Source organism: Pholcus phalangioides, unplaced genomic scaffold (genome assembly GCF_987345545.1).
Source record: "Pholcus phalangioides strain wild (caught in Gottingen) unplaced genomic scaffold, Ppha-v1.0 ptg000007l_1, whole genome shotgun sequence".
NCBI lineage: Eukaryota > Metazoa > Arthropoda > Arachnida > Araneae > Pholcidae > Pholcus > Pholcus phalangioides.
Genome location: NW_028301600.1, coordinates 57496310 through 57515187, shown reverse-complemented (window position 1 = coordinate 57515187; position 18878 = coordinate 57496310). Strand labels below are relative to the sequence as shown.

The 18878-nt window shown below is 32.5% G+C and overlaps 1 protein-coding gene across 3 annotated transcripts in view; it reads right to left on the bottom strand.

Annotated features, from left to right (window-relative positions):
- LOC149085540 (rho guanine nucleotide exchange factor 10-like protein) overlaps positions 1-18878 on the bottom strand; it is a 98535-nt gene that overhangs the window by 35459 nt on the left and 44198 nt on the right. For all 3 annotated transcript variants that reach the window (XM_089233606.1, XM_089233608.1, XM_089233607.1), the window contains 7 exons: positions 16256-16365; positions 14897-15021; positions 12750-12841; positions 7212-7324; positions 4782-5068; positions 3829-3980; positions 788-930 (listed from right to left, as the gene is read on the bottom strand). In XM_089233606.1, coding sequence (XP_089089732.1) covers positions 788-930; positions 3829-3980; positions 4782-5068; positions 7212-7324; positions 12750-12841; positions 14897-15021; positions 16256-16365 — 1022 coding nt within the window. The remainder of the gene's footprint in view (positions 1-787; positions 931-3828; positions 3981-4781; positions 5069-7211; positions 7325-12749; positions 12842-14896; positions 15022-16255; positions 16366-18878) is intronic.

Genomic DNA, 18878 nt, shown 5'->3' with positions numbered 1-18878 from the left:
TTGGAATAACATTGATTTACTTTGGAAAAATTATCTACTTTCATCACAAACACAATTGTGTGAATGGTTGGGTATTAGACGATTTAAACGCTCTTGTAAAACATAATTTATGCTCATTCTTTGATTAATAAAATTAATAAGCATATATATCATGTTAATACAATTCTTAAACCAGAGTTTGTGTATTTCAAACAATTTTTTTTTATTAAATATTTTCTGTGAAATGATGCTAGATATAAATTAATGTAGGAAGTATCAATTTTTGATGCTTGGCAAAAACCCATTATTGCCAGGACATTTTTTTACAGCAATTCTTTTTAGCAATGGCAAAAACTCACCAACTTAGGAATTTATTAATTTTTATACTACAGTTTGTGTTCAAAACTGTCTTATTTATATTTAGAAGAATAATCAAATGCACAATAAGGCTTTACATGCATAAATGGGGAGAAAATAAATTTTTGCGTGCCACTTGGCAACCAAAATGGTTTTTCCCACCTATGAGGAAAACTGGCCAACCTTGATGGAGATATTTGACTTTAAAGTTTTCCATCTTTATCGCCAACCACAAGGGGTATAAAAAGTTAATTTCTTCATTTTTTATGCATACGACTTATCAAAAAAATATATTTTATGAAGCCATACTTCATTTGAAAACTCTTTGTAACTGAACGTATATTTCTAATTTCAATGGTTGCAAAGATAGCCTTGTGGACAAACAATTAGAATCATCCTATATGTGGAACTTATTGACTTAATTCTCATAACAGTTTGTGAAAGTATTTACCTGAACTTCAGTTGTCAAAGCATCAATAACCCAAATTTTTGGTCCACAAGCACAGTACATGGTCAATCCTAAAGGCAACAAACATGTGACAGGATCTTCATGTAATGCAATTAATGTTGGATTCTGATATTGCCATTGACCTTCTGTAAAAAAAACGAGACAGAAATAAAGAGATAATTATTAAGAAACAAAAGATTTACAGAAATAGGATTTTCTGGATGTCATGCTGAAATGAATTATTTGAAAGAAAAGTTTTTAGTCTCCTGTGGGAATCGAACTTGGGTTCTCTTACATACCAGGCAAGTACACTAACCAATACACCAGAGACAGGGATGTATGCAGGAACAACCTTTGGAGGGCACAAAAATTTTCTTCTCGCGAAATTTTGAGTTACCACCCTTCAAAAAACATTTAAATTAACAGAAATTAGTTAACATATTATATAAAGGGTATTCTTTTGATATTTAAATTTTTTCACTAAAATATTAATTTTTTTTGTAATTTTTGGTCGGATTGAGGGAGGCACAAGCAGCCTGAGCACCCCCCCTGCATACACCTCTGACCAGAGACACAACATTCATTTCCTTATAACACATATTATTAGCATGAAGCACTGAGTGGAGACATTGCAGACTCCCTTAACTACAGCAACGGCCGCCCAGGTGGGGACAGTATAGATAGGCGTTTTTCAACCCGAAGCACATTGAAAAATGTGATTTTCTGGATGTTAAGCTAAAATGAATCTAAAAAGAAAAGCTATTCGTATCTTCTAGGAATCAAACTCAGGTTCTCTTGCATACCAGGGAATTGTGATGACCAATACAACTAGAGGAAACAAACTTTTCTTGTCACCACTTGGGGCGGCCATTGCTGTAGTTAAGGGAGGCTGCAATGTCTCCATTCAGTGCTTCACACTAATAAAGTGTTATAAAGAAATGAATGCTGTGTCTCTGGTCAGAGATGTATGCAGGGGGTGCTCAGGGGACCTTGTACCTCCCTCAATCCGACCAAAAATTACAAAAAAAAAAAATTAATATTTTGGTGAAAAAAATTGAAATATTGAAAGAATACCCTTTATATAATATGTTAACTAATTTCTGTTCATTTAAATGTTTTTTGAAGGGTGGCAACTCAAAATTTTTCGAGAAGAAAATTTTTGTGCCCTCCAAAGGTTGTTCCTGCGTACATCTCTGTCTCTGGTGTACTCGTTAGTGCACTTGCCTGGTATGCTAGAGGACTTGGGTTTGATTGCTGCAAAAGACCAACAACTTTTTTTTCCAAAGATTCATTTTGGTATAACATCCAGAAAATCCTATTTGTCAATATACTTTGGATCGAAAAAAAAAAGAAACTTCTCTTTAAAAGATACAACTACCAATTGAGGTATATATATGAAAGCAATAACCGGAAACTACGTTCTTGATTTGCTATTTCACTCAATCTTTTTTTTTTTAATTCTGCAGATAAAAAAATCATTTTAAATTTAAAATATAGTGGATTCTCATTTATAACACTTTTTCACTGATGAAACATTTTATTCAAACCACCATTCATATATGTTGTTTGCCCCCCCCCCCCCCCCCGCGTCAAAGGTGAAGTCAACTGATCTAATGCATATATGTATAGATGAATTGAAATCATCATCGTGCCCCCCAGCAATAATGACTGTGCTCCCCCAGACTTCCAAGTCTATCTCAGCCTATGCCTTGAACCCAAAAGTTGTAGGGAAGATAGTAGTTCTATCAAATCCTACATTATTGATTCAATGTGAGTTGCATAAATGTGCTACTAAATCATCTTTCATGAATATTTTTGCTACATAAGACATAAGTTTGAGGTAACTGACAATAGATAAAAAAAAAAAAGAGTTGCATTGAGTGAGCAGGATGAGGACCAATTTAGAAAAGACACTATAGAAAATCATTTATTGCCTTCTCTTGAGAATACAAATGATGCTGCAAACTCCAAAAGAAATAAAACTAAATTGTGTGAATGGTGCCAATATATCGCCCTTTTCAATTTTTTTCTTTTTCTCATCTGGTAAGTTCCTATGTTTTGAAGGCGATTGAAAGGACCCAAGTCCAGTAATAAACATGCATACAGTATAAGTTCTCTCATTTTGAATAGAATGTATTCGGTTGCTTTGCAAGTTGGCTGTGTTAAATTTTCTGTTCCCAGCATTGAGAGAAATAATATTTTTTCCTATGAATGATAAAGCATGAACTTTGAAAAAAAATCTGGATTCTTTAAAAAAAGTGGAATATTTATTTGTGTAGCAACTTCCAATACATTTTCATACACCAAAGAGAAGAATATACAGAAGATCTGTTGTTTATGAAACACATGTCAAGAAATTGAGAGTGCAAGCAAATTTGCTGAAAATTGAGGAATTCAACAGCACTTTTTTTTGCCCAATGACATCACCAAACATTCATATTTCCAGCGGATAAATTTATGTTGAATGAAGAAGAGAAGGTTATTGGTCATTTTTCAAATAATTTTTGTTGCACCACAGTCATTGCATGCACACGAGTGCCAATTAAATATTTTATGGCCAATTTCAAACAACTTTTCTTCCATGTCTCTGGTTGGGAAGTTGATGTACTGATTACTGTGTGTAGGAACTTTCTGGAGTAGCAATTTCCTGCGTGATTGTCATGTGACCAAGTTGCATTAATTAAATATGTTAACATTATGTTGTCCACCAAAGAAAACTAATTCGAAAGATGCCGGTGTTTCATTAAATGATTAGGTACATTCAAACTAACAAAGGATATTGTCAGAATAATGAAGAAATCAAAAGGAAATTTTTTAATATTTTCCAAATAATTTAATGATAGGATTTTTCAAAAACTTCAGTTTATATATATTTTTTATATTTTCCATAATCATATGGTTTTTTTCATACAAAATTCATTATGACCCTATTACAAAAATTGGATGTTTTTATTGCAGCCATTAGAGAGGAACTTATTTTAACATGGTCCCATGCAAGTCATACAAACGGGGCTTCGTTGTAGGAATGCAATTTTTATATTTACCTGAATCTCTACTAAACACTGCTACAGTACCATTTGCTAGTGCTACGTACACTTGGTCCCAATGATACTTTATTTGTGTCACACTTGCTGATAAAGATGCAGTACCAACTTCCTCCCATTTTTCAGGGCATGACCCTTCCAACACAAGCAACCTATGGAATAAACATTTAAAACCATTATATAAGTGACTACTAAATTTGCAAAATAATGTGCAAAAATGTTTAATATCCTTTCAATTTCTGTACAGTCTCAACAATCAGAGGTGAATGAGACCTCCCTGGATAAGAGAAAAATTCAGATTATCCACTGAAAAACAACAGAAAATGCATGAGATATTAGTCTACTTTGAAAAATTTGGAGTTATTAACACAGTCCTGACAACATGAATGTCTTTTGTGTTCCACATTATATTTCAATATTAATTTTTTCTCAAAACTAAAAAAAAATCAAGGTATGGTATTTTTTCAGCCTGAAATATAATGGGAAATTGAATTTTCTGGATGTTATGCCAAAACTAATATTTTGATAAAAAAGTGATTTGTCTCCTCTGGAAATCGAACCCGAGTTCCCCCTTGCATACAGGGAAAGTGTGCTAACCAATACAAACATTTTAATTTCTTATGCAAGGAGACCCGGTTTCTCCTTGCATTCCGGGTTAGTTTTGGCATAACATTCAGAAAATTAAATTTCTCAAAAAAAAAAATCAGCCTTAAATTTTTAATAATTAAATTTTTATAAAACTCACTTTTGTTTTTCATATGCCTATTTTATACCAAAAACTATTCCATGATGCAATTTTGCACACAAGTGTATATTCATTGTATAACATCATGCCAACAATAACACAATTTTATCAATATTTATATTTTAAGAAATTTATTCAACACTATGAAATAAAATTGATTATGCAAATGGCAGAACTTGAATGTCCGAAAAAAAAAAAAACTACTTACTTTCTACTCTCTGTTCCCATCCATACAGTATCTACAGAGTGTGATAATTTCATGGCATCAGTTGAAGCATCATCTGAACTGCACCCTTTATTAGTAGATACAGAGGGTACTGCCTCTATAGCCAAAATACGTGTTTCACTCAAGTGGTACACTGCAACTTGTCTCAAGTGTGTCAGGTGAACGGCCATAACAACTAAATGACTGTTGATTCCATCAGATGAGCATAGCCATAAATACTGTTGAGGGACAGAACAGCTGTATACCACATAATGGCAACCACATTTCACCTGTAATGAAGCAATCACTCTATTACTATCAGCTGAGTAAAATATATTTCAACGAAATATTTGGGTTTGTGCTTTAATGATCAAACAAGGTTATTTTTTCTTTCTCCCAATAATACAGCACATTACCCAGAAAAGCCTCATTTAATCTTCATCATTAAAATAAAAAAATCAACCCCATCTTAAAAGATAGATTTAAACATGATGAAACTATGTATGAAGTGTTAGAGATTTAAAATTCTCAAGAATAATCTTTAGGAGAATATTCTCCAAAAAGACTACTATTATAAATTACTGGATATACTCTTATCAAAAATAATTATTATTCTCTAGTTATTTATGATAGCCTTTCCAGAGAACCTTCAAGAATATTTGTAATAACATGTGTAATAATTAAATAATCTCTATAAATAACTAGATAATATTCTTTGGAAGAAATTCAAAAACTATTATAAATAACTTGAGAATATATTCTCTAGTTATTTATAATATAGTTATGTATAATATTCTGGAGAATATTTTCCAGAAGTACTACTATAAATTACTGGAGAATATTCTTATCAAAAATAATAAGAATTATTTTCAAATTATTAATAATAGACTCTCTAGACGGAGGGAGACGCCTCCCTCCCTGTCATGAAGACAGAATATTGAAGTTTGTAGTCCACAATAAATTCTTGCTTTAAAAGCAAGAAAAGGAAACCACTACGACCGAATTACACAACTTGCAAAAAAATATGAGTGATCATCTGAGGGGTGTCTGTTAAGAGGGGTTTTACTGAACACAAACTTAAATTTTGTATCACCCCTCTTTTACAGATAAATTATGATTTTCCTCAGTATAATAAAAGTATGCATTTCAAACCCTTGATTAATGATCACCCCTGTTTTACGTACAAATTTTTTTTGTCCCACCAGTGTCCACAAATGAGAGGTTTTACTGTACATTAAAGAAAATAACAGTTCTGTATCTTAGTATGAAAGTAATAAGAATAGCTTCTTTTTTTATCAATAAACTTTGTTTTTACTCTTTGCTTTGAACTAATTTCCTAAAATTTTTATAATTTTAAAATAACTTTCAAAGGTTTTAATTTTAAGGTTTCTAAAATCTTCATAACCAAACTTTTAAAACTTCATCATGACCACAAGAATATTCTTGAACCAAAAGTTACCATAATGAGGTGATTATAAAAACAATTTTGTTTTAAATGTTTGAGGCATTGAAAACTGAATTATATTTCATAATATAAATAAAATTGGTAATTTTTTTTCATTATTTACAAGGAAAAATGAATATTCTCAATTATTCTCAGATTTTTACATCAAGGAGAATATTCTCCTTCTGCGAGAATATTCTCAATATAATACTGTTGAGGGACAGAACAGCTGTATACCACATAATGGCAACCACATTTCACCTGTAATGAAGCAATCACTCTATTACTATCAGCTGAGTAAAATATATTTCAATGAAATATTTGGGTTTGCGCTTTAATGATCGAATAAGGTTATTTTTTCTTTCTCCCAATAATACAGCACATTACCCAGAAATATTCTCACCTCACATCTCTATATGCAGTGAATATAAACCAGCAAAGACAAAAATGATGATATATTACTCTTGTCATTTCTCATTGTTGTACTACTTGTTTAATTAACTACCATCACTCTTAGCTAATACTATTCCACTCAAGTGATTTATTTTGAATAATTTGATATTTTCATCAGAACAGTCTAAATAAAAAACTAGTGACATTAAGTGAACAAATACTATATATATATATATATATATAATAATTGATAATATAACAAATTGATATATGAACGGCCCAGTTCAAAAAGGCCTCAACTTAAAAAATTACATTTTTGAGGTCAGAACAGAGGAAAATGCCTCTACATATTGCAAAACAGCAACAAAACTCCCAACTTTAAATGTATGACCCTAGTGTGTGTATATATATGTTATTTCAGCTGCCTATGGTGCTGGCATTGGCGTGATTAAATAATTATATCCAAGTTTCATATTCAACATTAATGTATTTATACTTATATAGATAGATAATATAACCAATGAATAATAACACTTTCCACATTTGGAAAAAATTTAGTTTTTCTTTTATAATCATTTATGACAAACAAAAATTACCTCTGATGAACATGATGCTTGGTAAGGTGAGAATGTTTTGACAAATAATGGCATTTTACTGCTTGGTCGCTTTTCTTGTTCTGAAACATCCCATGCTGGTGTATTGTTAGAATCTGAAACACATTTTTTATTTTTATATTATTTTATTTTTTAGTAAGTCAAACATGATATATCACAAAATGTAGAATTAATAAAAACATTTTTTACTTGTGCTGAAATCAAACCCTAAATTTTACACATTAAAAAAATAATAATTTAAATATTAACACCCACCAAGAGACATGAATAATAAATATTATCTGCAATACAATTTTCATGAGTATATATTTTGTTCTTTCTCAGTTTCTCTACACTATATCCATTATATAATTCACTAGCCTAGTCTGAAGCAGACAATATTTATAAAACCATACAATATTCATGGGTACAGTGATACTTCCGCTAACGATAATTTGTTCTGGAATAACATTTGTTATCCACGACACTATTTTCCACAGGTGTCTATTGAAAATTGTTTAATTTTTACTAGAAACTGATCAAAAGTTTCATAAAACACTAAGAAGTACTATAAAAAATAGAGCTGACAAAGACTGGGATAACTTCACAATTGAATGGGGGAAAATTTAAAGAAAGATTTGAAAAACTGAAACTCTTTTTATTTTACACTATGCAGTCAGATTCATAAGCCATAGTGAAAATAAAGTGTGGGAGGTGGTGTGTTATGCGATGTAGCTATTTCTTTCATACGCACATGCAGATGAAAAAGTTAAGTTCCAAGAATGTCCTGAAATCATTCACTCAAGTCTAAGGCTTTTTTTTAATTGCATTTCTCTCTTGGCTTGATCATTCATTTTATACAAAATGGCTCAAAATTCTTCTGAAAAAGAAAGAGAAGAGTATCTGGAAAGTGATTCCACAAGGTGGAAATAAATTAATCTAACTGTAGTTTCATTCAATTTAATTCACCAACTGTAGTTTCATTCAATTTAATTCACCAACTGTAGTTTCATTCAATTTAATTCACCAACTGTAGTTTCATTCAATTTAATTTTAATTTATTAATCAACATATTAATCAATAAATTATTCATTTTGATTGGCACAAAAATTTAACTCACGACATGGCTGTTTTATTTCAGCACATACATCCATATCAACTAAAATGTTTATTAACTGAATCCGTATTCATTAGCTGAGGCAGAAAAACGTCAAAATAATCTTTGCGAGTCAAAAAATTTGTTAGCTGAGGTATCACTGCACTGGCAGATAATGACTCCTTTGAATAGCAAGTCATTTTGGTAAGGGGGCCATTCAAGTATTATGTCAAAAGATCAGCAGATTTTTAGCCATTTTTGTTAGCAATATTTTGTCAACTCTGCCCCCACCTCCTAACCATATTGAAATCAGAGACCAATGTGGGGAGGGGGTTAGGTACAGTAGATACAAGGCCCCTATACCTCCCCCTAGACAATAAAAAAATTTTCATGCAAAAAAGTATTTAAAAAAATCAAAATATCGGAAGAAAATGCCCTTTTCTATTATAATCAATTTCTGTTAATTAAAATGCAATTTGAAGGTTAAGAGAACTCAGATTTTCTCTTCAAGAAATTCATAGCAACCTACCCCCTAAGCCTTTTGTGCCCCTCCAAAGGTCAATCCTCTGCCGGTGCCTCTGATTGGATTGCCATTCAAGAATATACACAGGGAGTCAGACCACCACTGCCTGACACTGCTGTAGTGAACTTTGCTATGCACAGGAATTACTTTTTCACATGATTACAGACTGAACACTCTACATTTTCAGCTTGTGTTTCAAGTTTATTAATTCAGAGCTGCCATTGACGCGCTATAGCATGTCAAATACCCAGAATTTCGGAAAAAGACGCATAAAAATTTGGTTCACGCATGTCCGTTCTTTCCTAGTTCCAAGAAACAGTAAGGAAAAAACTAACTTTCTTTCCCCTTTTTTATTTCTTTTCACAGTTCATCATGATCGCGCGACCTTAAAAAAGTGGTTTCATTACTTTGTATACTGTACTGTATTTTATTGATATACACGCGGGTTGTTGAAGATATTTACTCGCTTCCCTTAATGAGGAGGCGTGTACAGAATTTTCTAATTTCTGAGTTTTTATTCCCCTGCGGATTTTCTCCTCTCTGGTTACATACACAAAATTACAGTACTGTCATGGCTATTTGCCAGCATTCAAAGACAGCGTCTATACAGCATAAATTTACCTTGTCAATATAAGAAGATATAGTAATATAAGACTGTTTTTTCTCCAAAATATTTAAATTTTCTACAAAAATATTTTTAATTTTCTTGGGTCGGGTGGGGGGGGGGGGGGAATTTTGCCTTTGGTGAAAATCCGGGTCTGAAACCCATGATTGCACAGTAGTAATTAGCTAAAAATACAATTTTTTAAGGTCTTCTAATTTTGAGTTGGCTATTCCTTTGAAAAAGCTTGGTCGCCACGGAAATCACACAGACCGGCAATTGAATTCGGCACCCCCCCCCCCTAGTTCAGTGTCTGGAGAGAGGCACTAGACCCGCCTGTTCTCCCCCACCCTAGTTTGCGACCCTACACCTATCCTCCAAATTGGTAATGCATGGATTTGAAATGTAATGTATACATTGTGTTACACTGAACTGGGGGGGGGGGGTGCCAAATTCACCCTTTATAACTGCTTCTTCTTTGGCACCCTGTGTTTCTCCAAACACAGGGTGCCAAAATATGTGCTTGCCTCCTTTGAGAAAGTATCTAGTTGCAGCCCTAGATAGATGGCACCGCCTACTCAACACAAAACACACTGAATGCTGGGCACACGCACACAAACACACTTGAGTTTCAAATACAACGCCACAACAGGCAAAATACCCAACGAGGTGGCTGAGAAGGTGGCTGTTTCACGAACACAAATGACATAACTCCTATATTCAGGTGTGAAAATAGGTGGCAGTTAAATGGTGATAGATCAGAGATTAAGATTTTCTGTTTAAAGTGTTTTCCTGCTTACGTTTTTTATGACAGTTTTTTGAAAAACGTTATAACACATTTATATACTTACTAATAGATTGATTTATTAATTCCCTTCTGATTGATCAATCTATTAGTAAATATATAAATGTGTGCCTCCAACTTTTAATTACAGTGGATCCTGCTTACAATGTTTTCAAAAACTGTCATAAAAATGTTGTAAGCAGGAAAACACTTTAAACACAGGATATCTTATAATTAGAATTACAGTAAAACCTCGGTAAGTCATCACCCTAATAAGTCGTCACTCCGGTTAAGTCGTCATTTTAGTTTGGTCTTGTCTAGCTTCCATAGATAACAATGTTATTAAACCCTCGGTTACTCGTCACTAATTTTGGTTAACTTGTCACTAAAAGTTTGGGAGAGAGGAATGAATGATTTCTATGGTATTCTTTGAAGAAAAGGCTTGATACGATACTATTATATGTTCGAAAGTGACCATAAAAGCCTTATATACCGAAACGGAACAGATCAAACAAAGATAGTGGCGCCGAGGAAGTCCATTTTTCGACTAAAAAGACAGAAATTCTTGAAGCATTAGGAGGACTATTCGAGTTAAACATAATTTTTGCATGGGTCCCCATTAATTTAGGGCTTCAGTTTAAACAAAATATCTTTGTTGATAAACCAGATATTTCTTTTTTTCCAGTTGAGAAGGCTCTCTAATATCTGTTTTGCCCTACCCAGGGACCACTCAAGTCAAAATTTGTGTTTGAAATTAATTCATATTTGTACTATGAATTACTGATAAAAAATTCAAATGACTGAAATTAAATGTGTCATGCACATATAAAACTAATAGCATTTCTCCACAATACAGTTTAATGCACAACTATTCTAACATTTGCTCTGATTAATGTAAATCAAAAAAAATATATATTGGTAAAAATCATAAATTTACCAGTGTATTTAACTATATTACAGTGAGTTGAGTACTAAACGCTTAAAAAGTTCAAAAATTCGTTTTATGTCTTTTATTATCTATAAAATTTTTCTAATATTGTAGTTTTAATTTCTGCTGCTTGCAGTGGCGACTTTTTTCTTCTCTTGAAATTGGAAACTGCGGTCGGTTGTTGAGAAACACTGCACTAGAGTAAACCATCTTCAGCTGCATGATCAAGGATATGATCGGGGTTTCACAATGAAAAGCAGCAGGGATTTGCCATGAAAATCCAATAAGCATCAAAATTCAATTTCAATCTTCTGAATTTTGTAGAGGACTGAAAATACTCTTTCAAGTTTTGCTTAATTTTTTTTTTTCATAAAGGAAAATACCACTTAAAAATATAATATTATAATAATATTAATAATACATTAATATTATTAATATTAATATTTAATAATATATAATATAAATATAATAATATTGATAAAAAAAAATTTTTTTTAAATTCTCCTTAAAATTTGAGAGGAGTGAAATTACTCTTCAAAATTATTTTCTCGGATAATTCTAAGTGCGACTATGGAAGATGGGAGGAAGGGGCAGTGCTGAAGTACGAAGGAATAAAACACGCTCTCTGGGAAAGAATCGTCTCATGGCACTTTTTTTTATGCCCTATTCCGAAAGTCTGGAATTTAATTCGCTGAGAGCGTCATTGTACATACCATAGAGGGGAAATATAATTATTTCTCTATTTCTCCTCTAAGGTACATACAAGGCGGGTATAAAAGTATTTCAAGGAGTTTCTAAGTACACACAAAAAAAATGAAAACAAGCACTATTTGACGCAGAAATATACGAAAATACACTATAGGAGCAAGATGTTAATTTTGGCGCAGAGTTCCCACCACTGGTAATAGCATCATTTTCTGGACAGGAATGATAGTTAGTACTTAGCTAATTCTTTATTTCAATTTCATTGTCAATTTTTTTGACAGCACAACAATCTTCTTTTCCCGTTTCTCTTAGCATATTAGAAGCGGGTGTGGCCACTAGTCCAACCAATCAGGTGTCCTTATCTCAGCTGCGCTGGTCATTGGCAGAGCTGTTCCCACCCGGTACAGGGTGACCTTGAAATCCCTATAAAAAAAAACTCCCCGTCATGCCTTGTTTTCTTTTTCCTTCTTTTTTTCAGGGACCTTCTTTCAGCATCAAGTACTACTCATCATCAACCTTAGCAGGAAATATTCCAGGGTGGGGGAAACTCGACTTTTTTTAGAAACAGCAGGAAGGATTTTAAGTTTTTAAGAGCCCTTAAAAAGGAAATGAAAATTAATGACTTTTTAAGGAGTTTTTAAGCACCTTTCGTGTTTTTTGGCATTCCCAGTAAAGATGTGATTGAGAATATTTCATATTTCTATAAGGGTGGTTGGTGACGAAGCATTAATCAACCCCCCCATTGATGCTGAAGAAATACTTGAATGACCCTAAATGCTTTATATAAACACATTCATATGTAGAATGAATTTATATCTCTATCCCTCAGTAGTTTTGAGCAAATTTTTAATACTTCAGATATGTTATAAATTTTTTAGCTCATTAAAAATGAGTAAATACATACCCAAAGCAAGTTTTGCCAAGCGTAACTCTGTAGTCCATTCCCTTTTCACAGCTGGACTTGCCATCTGAAGGCAAATGCTTTCTTTGTTTGATCTATGCACAAAAATTTTGTTTGATTTAAATACAGATAGACACATTCAAAAATAAGAGAAACAATTTATTAAGGCAGTAGTTCTCAACAGGTAAGGGCTCCGTGTAAACTTCCAGGGGCTCCGCAGGAAAATAAAAAAAAAACTAAATAAGGAAAATAAAAGATAATCAAAAATAAAAAACAGTAAATTGGAGAGAAAAAAAAAACCTATAAATATTTTTGAATAAAAATAAGTCAGTAACTTTGATGTATAAATAAAAAATAGGCCTAAGAGGCTTCACCATAGGAATTATATACCAGAAAGGACTCCGTGGGTCAAAAAAGGTTGAGAACCGCTGCATTAAGGGATCTTAACTGATCTATATGGTAGACGCAACATACAGTAGGAATACAATCATTATTAGCATATTAAATTCACAAAAAAGAGGGGGGGGGGAAAGGCAAACTAATAATAATTAATAAAGATAAATTGGTATATAAATCATGATTTTTACATAGATTCACTAATGTTAATAAATTTGATGTATACAATAAAATACCACTGTACAATTGCGAGACTGAGATCAATAAGAAAGTAGTAGAGTAAATTTTTGTCAACATTATATACAGGCAAACAAAAATTATTACACATAAAAATGAATTCCAATAACAAAAATACCATTGTATCCGGTGATATGGGATGTGAAAGTTAAACAGTGCGTATGGAGCAAAAACAATTCAATAGAATGCACCTATGGGCGAGATTACAAAAGTTTTACAAAAGTTCTATTATAAAACTGGAAAAAAAACAAAGAGCCTATTGGTTACATTCACTGAAATTATGTAACCGATATACTTATTGGTTGAATTTTTCAAATTCCATAAAAGAACTTTTGGAAAGCTTTTATAGTGCAATCCTGTTCTTAGGATCAAAACCATTGCAATAGTTTAGGACTAAAAAAGTTGTGTCCATAAGTTATTTGAATTAAGATTTCACATAATCAGTAGTTATGTACACAACATTAATTATGAAGCATTAAGAATTTGAAAAAAAAAAAAGTTGGATCCAACTGGTTTTTTTGGAAAAACCATCGTGAAAAAACATTGTAGGCAGAATAACACTTTAAACTGGAAATCTAGATGAGTATTAGTAAGAGTTGGAACCACAAAAATAAATCGTGATTGGGAACGTTATAAGCAGAACCAACTGTACAAAAAGAAAAATTATTTGTCATGTAGAAGATTGGAAAATAGATGTTCCAATCAATTATTGCCGATTCATAGACTAAATAGATTCTCACAGACCAAAAGCTAATAAAGCCAAGAGTAATATTTGCCATATTCATGAAGAACAAATGCAACCAATAGCCTTATCAGTTATGTTTGTTAGAATGTAGCCACTTGACTGTTTTTTCAAGTTTTGTAAAAGATCTTTTATCAAACTTTTATCATGTAACCTCGGCCTTAGGAATAGGTAAATAAAATGTACCTTAAATTAAGAAGTTGTAAATAAAGTCTGAATTTTCTCTCTAAAATTTTTTTTTCAATAAAAACTAATGAAGAGCAACACTCTCTCCCTTTTTAAGCTTAAAGAAAATATTTAAGAGCTTAATCTAAATGGCTCATCAGCCTACTCACCCTCCTCCCCAGGTTATAATTCAACAATATAGTTATTTTTTTTGTTTTCTGCATACACATATTTCATTAAAAATTAACGCTAGGCACTCAGAATCATTCAACATTCTGAATACTTGAAATAAAAGTAAATTATTTGATATTTGAAAGTTATAAAGTAATGTTGATATTCAATTTCTTGAAGATTGTATTTTTCAAAACAAAAACTTATGTATATTTCCACATCATGTAAGGTAAGCATCTAAAATAACTTTTTCAAAAAGATAAGCACCACAGCAAATATTCCACAAAATACTGTAATTTATCAGTTGGAATTAAATCCCTAGAACAGAATACAGCTTGTGAAAATCACCAGTATGGCATGACACTGCGTATGGCATAGTTGAATTCCATTTCTGAATATAAAAACAAAGAGGTAATTGGAGCAGTAGAAATGCACTAACTTTGACTTTAGAGGAACAGCCAATTGAAGACAACAGCTATCAAGCAAAGTTATTTCTTCATCTTTTTGTCGGATTCGTTCTTGAATAGAATGTGATATGCCTTGTACAACCTCCACATTAAGGCCCTGAAAATTAAATAATATATTAGTTTATAACAGAGTTATATCCATAAGAGATATACAGTAAAACTGCTCTATCTGGCAAGGGAAAAACCTACCTTACTGTACTGAATCAATTTAACCCCTTTTTTGTCTCAAATAATTTTCTTTAAGTACGTCATTACCTTGAAAGTCTAATCAGGGGTAACACTGCAGTGAACAGAAATATGAAAATTCTTGTGGTTTTTTGTTGTTGTTGTTGTTGTTTTTGTTGTTGTTTTTTTTAAAGAAATATGGTTTTCTTCTGGAGGTGAATGAAACTTTAAAAATAGAAAGGTGTTACCAGGAGGCAAAAAAAGAACATGTTTGTAACCAGAAGTAAATGCTGTTTGTTGCCGTTCAAGTTAAAAAAAAACAGAAAAAATGGCTGAGAAAAGACACTCAATGTTCAATGGAAAAAATAGATATTTTAAAATTTTTAGACACAAATTCCATCATGAAGAAAAGTGAAATCATAGCAAGGTTGGAATTCTCTTTCAACAATCATCAGAATCACAGAAACCATTAAAAACAAGTATGAAAACAACAAAAATGTCTGGAAACTTATTCATCTTTATGGTTCATAAAATGCGAAGAAAAAATAAATTCTGATCTATGGAGCTACCATTATGAATGAGCCTAAACATTTTGCTATGGACATTTCTCAATAAAAATTGCTACCAGTTTCTTTTTATTTAAATCTAAAAAAAGATTTCATAAAAAAATCTCAAAATTTTTTCCGGTCTCATCAGTTTTGTGATAGAGCGGTTCTAATGCATTGCATAACATAAACAAAGGAAAATTTATGAAGTTAAAAGAAAAGGCTCTCATTGAAAAAGTTAAAAAAACTACAGTGTTTCTCAATGTATACGTCGCAGCTCCTGTGTGCCTATTTTTGCCTATAAGGTGGTTCTTTTATAAGGGAAAATATTGATCAAACTATTCTTGATAGCCGCAGATGAACCATAAGTTGGACAAGGGAGCCATGGGTGACGAAAGTTTGAGAACCACTGAGCTACACATGTAAATTAAATAAACAGATTATATCGATTAGCTCTTGACTAATATTTACTGGAAGAAATTAACCAAAATTCACATAGAAAGAAATGGTTCCAAAAGAGTATAAAAAGTTACACTGTTTCTCAAATCATATATTATCACTTCTTGTTGATTATAATAAATTAACAATAAGTGAAAGTTCAAACTTCAAAAACAGCCATACATTATATGAACGCCTCAGTGATGAAAACAAAGCAGTAATTCGACTTGTTACTTCCAAGTCATGCACCAAATCACTCAGTTCATCATATAATGCTTGAACAGAGCCTCCTTCTGCAATTAGAAACCAACAGTATAACAACGAGATAGTAGTAAAATAAATAGTATATATCTGTTATTACCAAAGCCTTAAATTGGCCAATTTCGTTGTAAATTGACTTGGCCAATGTCCGAATTTCGGGCTTTGGCCAACCAGTTTGCAACGTGGCCAGGATTCGTAGCTAAAGTCTGATAATAAAAGACACGATTCGGGTCATCACCAATTTTTAATAGTTTTTTATTATAATTATGGCCAAATTAGCAGTGACAACCCATAAAACCCCAGTCACAATATGGTAATAATTGTTTTCTTCAAAATTTGACAGAAAAACTATGTTTATATTATTTTTGTAGTTTTTCACTCAAATTTCTTTTTTCTTTCTCTTTCACATGGAGCTAACCCAATACAGCTACTATATATAAGCATGTATTACACATTGGTGATGAAAAAAAATGAATTTGGTGCCTATCAGACAGTCTTACATCAGCACACCGAAATTTGGCCAGAACTCTCGGCCACTTTGCGAATTAGCAGTAACATATCCAATAACAACCACCTGTTTGTTTATTACAAGGTTATTTTATTTAATTCGTCTCATACCAATTTTTTTCTTCCTTTGCACTGAATGAAAATTAAATACAGATTTGAAGCTTAACCCTGGTTCAAAATGTTTGAAAGAGTAGCTGAACTAGGATTTAAATTTAAAGCTCTTGCCAAATCAACCAGTTGGCCAATACATTACACCATAAACTATACATCAAAGCACAACTGGATACTCTAGAGCAGTGGTTCTCAAACTTTTGTCACCTGTGGCTCCCTTATCCAAGTCCTTGTGTATCTGTGGCTTTTCAAACTATATAGTTCTAATAAAGAACCACTTCAAAATACTGAACAGGACCACATCAATATCTGAACTTGCTGCGATGCCACATGGGGCCACAGCACACACTTTGAGACCCACTGCTCAAGATAATCAAAAATTTGTAACCAGGAAGATTGTTTACTGTGCATTATCAGCTTTATGAAACATTTGTTAAAACTGCAAATACAGTAAAACTCCTCTAAGGCAGCCAATCAGTGTTCTGCAAAAAAGTGGCCATTTGTGGAGGTGGCCACTGAATGGAGTTTGTATGACAGGAGAAAAAAATTTCATAGGGGGCGTGCTAAAATAACAGTTTTAAATGTCACAAAAAAAATCTTATGCGCAATTTATTTACAATAACTAAGAAAAAGATACATATGGTGAAATTTCACAATGATACTCAATATAATTATAAATCCCCCTACAACTGTATTTTTTCAAATCTTGTTTGGAATAACCTATAGTCTGTAATGTTAAACCAGTCTCAATACACCAATATCCTTTATTATATATGATGATAAGCCATTCTATAACAATATTTTTTTTTAAAACTCATCTCACATATTTCACTCCTTCCTGGGCCCGTCAATAATACCTGTATCAACATCTAATCATCGAAAGTGTTTGGTATCGCTACTTTTTGTGTGAAACACACGAAGAGTATTGCGATAAACTTTTACAGGGGCAATACATCTAACTGAATTTCTTTTATCAGCTAATCAACTGAAATATTTTGCAGCAAATAAATACTCCAAAACGCATTTTTTGGTGATACCAAGAACATCAATTTAGAAAAATTGCCTATAGCAGCATAAATTTGATGACACATGATGATAATGTTGCCTCTCGATATAACAATAATTCCTTTACAAAGATATTTTTCTTGGTCCGGTACTATCATGTATATCCAAGTTTCTCTCACTGTATTTTATGCTGAACTTGAAATACTAGATTATCTGATCAATTCCTTAATCTGTATTATCCGGGAGAGATCTGTTTCTTTTTTTAATAGCAAGTACTGTACATGTTCTTTCCTCGCATTTCTTTCACTCCCCCATTGTTCTATTGAATCTCTGCATGCTAAAAAGTGAAGAATGTATCCGCAAAGCCAAAACCACCACATTCTTTACCAATTCAGTAAAGATCATAGGTTATTTGTCTGGTTTACCCTGTCTCACCCCGGGAGCAAGTTTTTAAACTGTCTTATAAGCTAGCAGCAATCATATATGTAGCATTAGCTTTTGTCATCCTATTTACAAAGGTTTCCAACCTGATAGTGTCACACATCAACAGAAAATCCAATTGAACCAAAAAAGTATTTCTGCTGATGTATAAAAAGATTACAAGGTTATACAAAGAGAACTACCAGCACTGACTGCATTGAGAAGAAAAAATACACAAAACTTGTTTTTTTTTAACTCTTATCTATAAGGAAGTGGCAGCCAACAAGTTGGCCACTGACCACATGCAGAGATGGCTGTGGAATAGGGGTGATATTTGTATTATGTCTATGGAGCCTATTGTCTGTTCCAAGAAAAACTGGCCATGAAGGGAAGTTGGCTGAGGAATAGAGGTGGCTGCCTATGGAAAGCTTCACTGTATATATTGCTGAATGTTTCAGTCCAAACAATTAGGCAGGTGTTGCAAGGTTGAAACTTCCCCCCA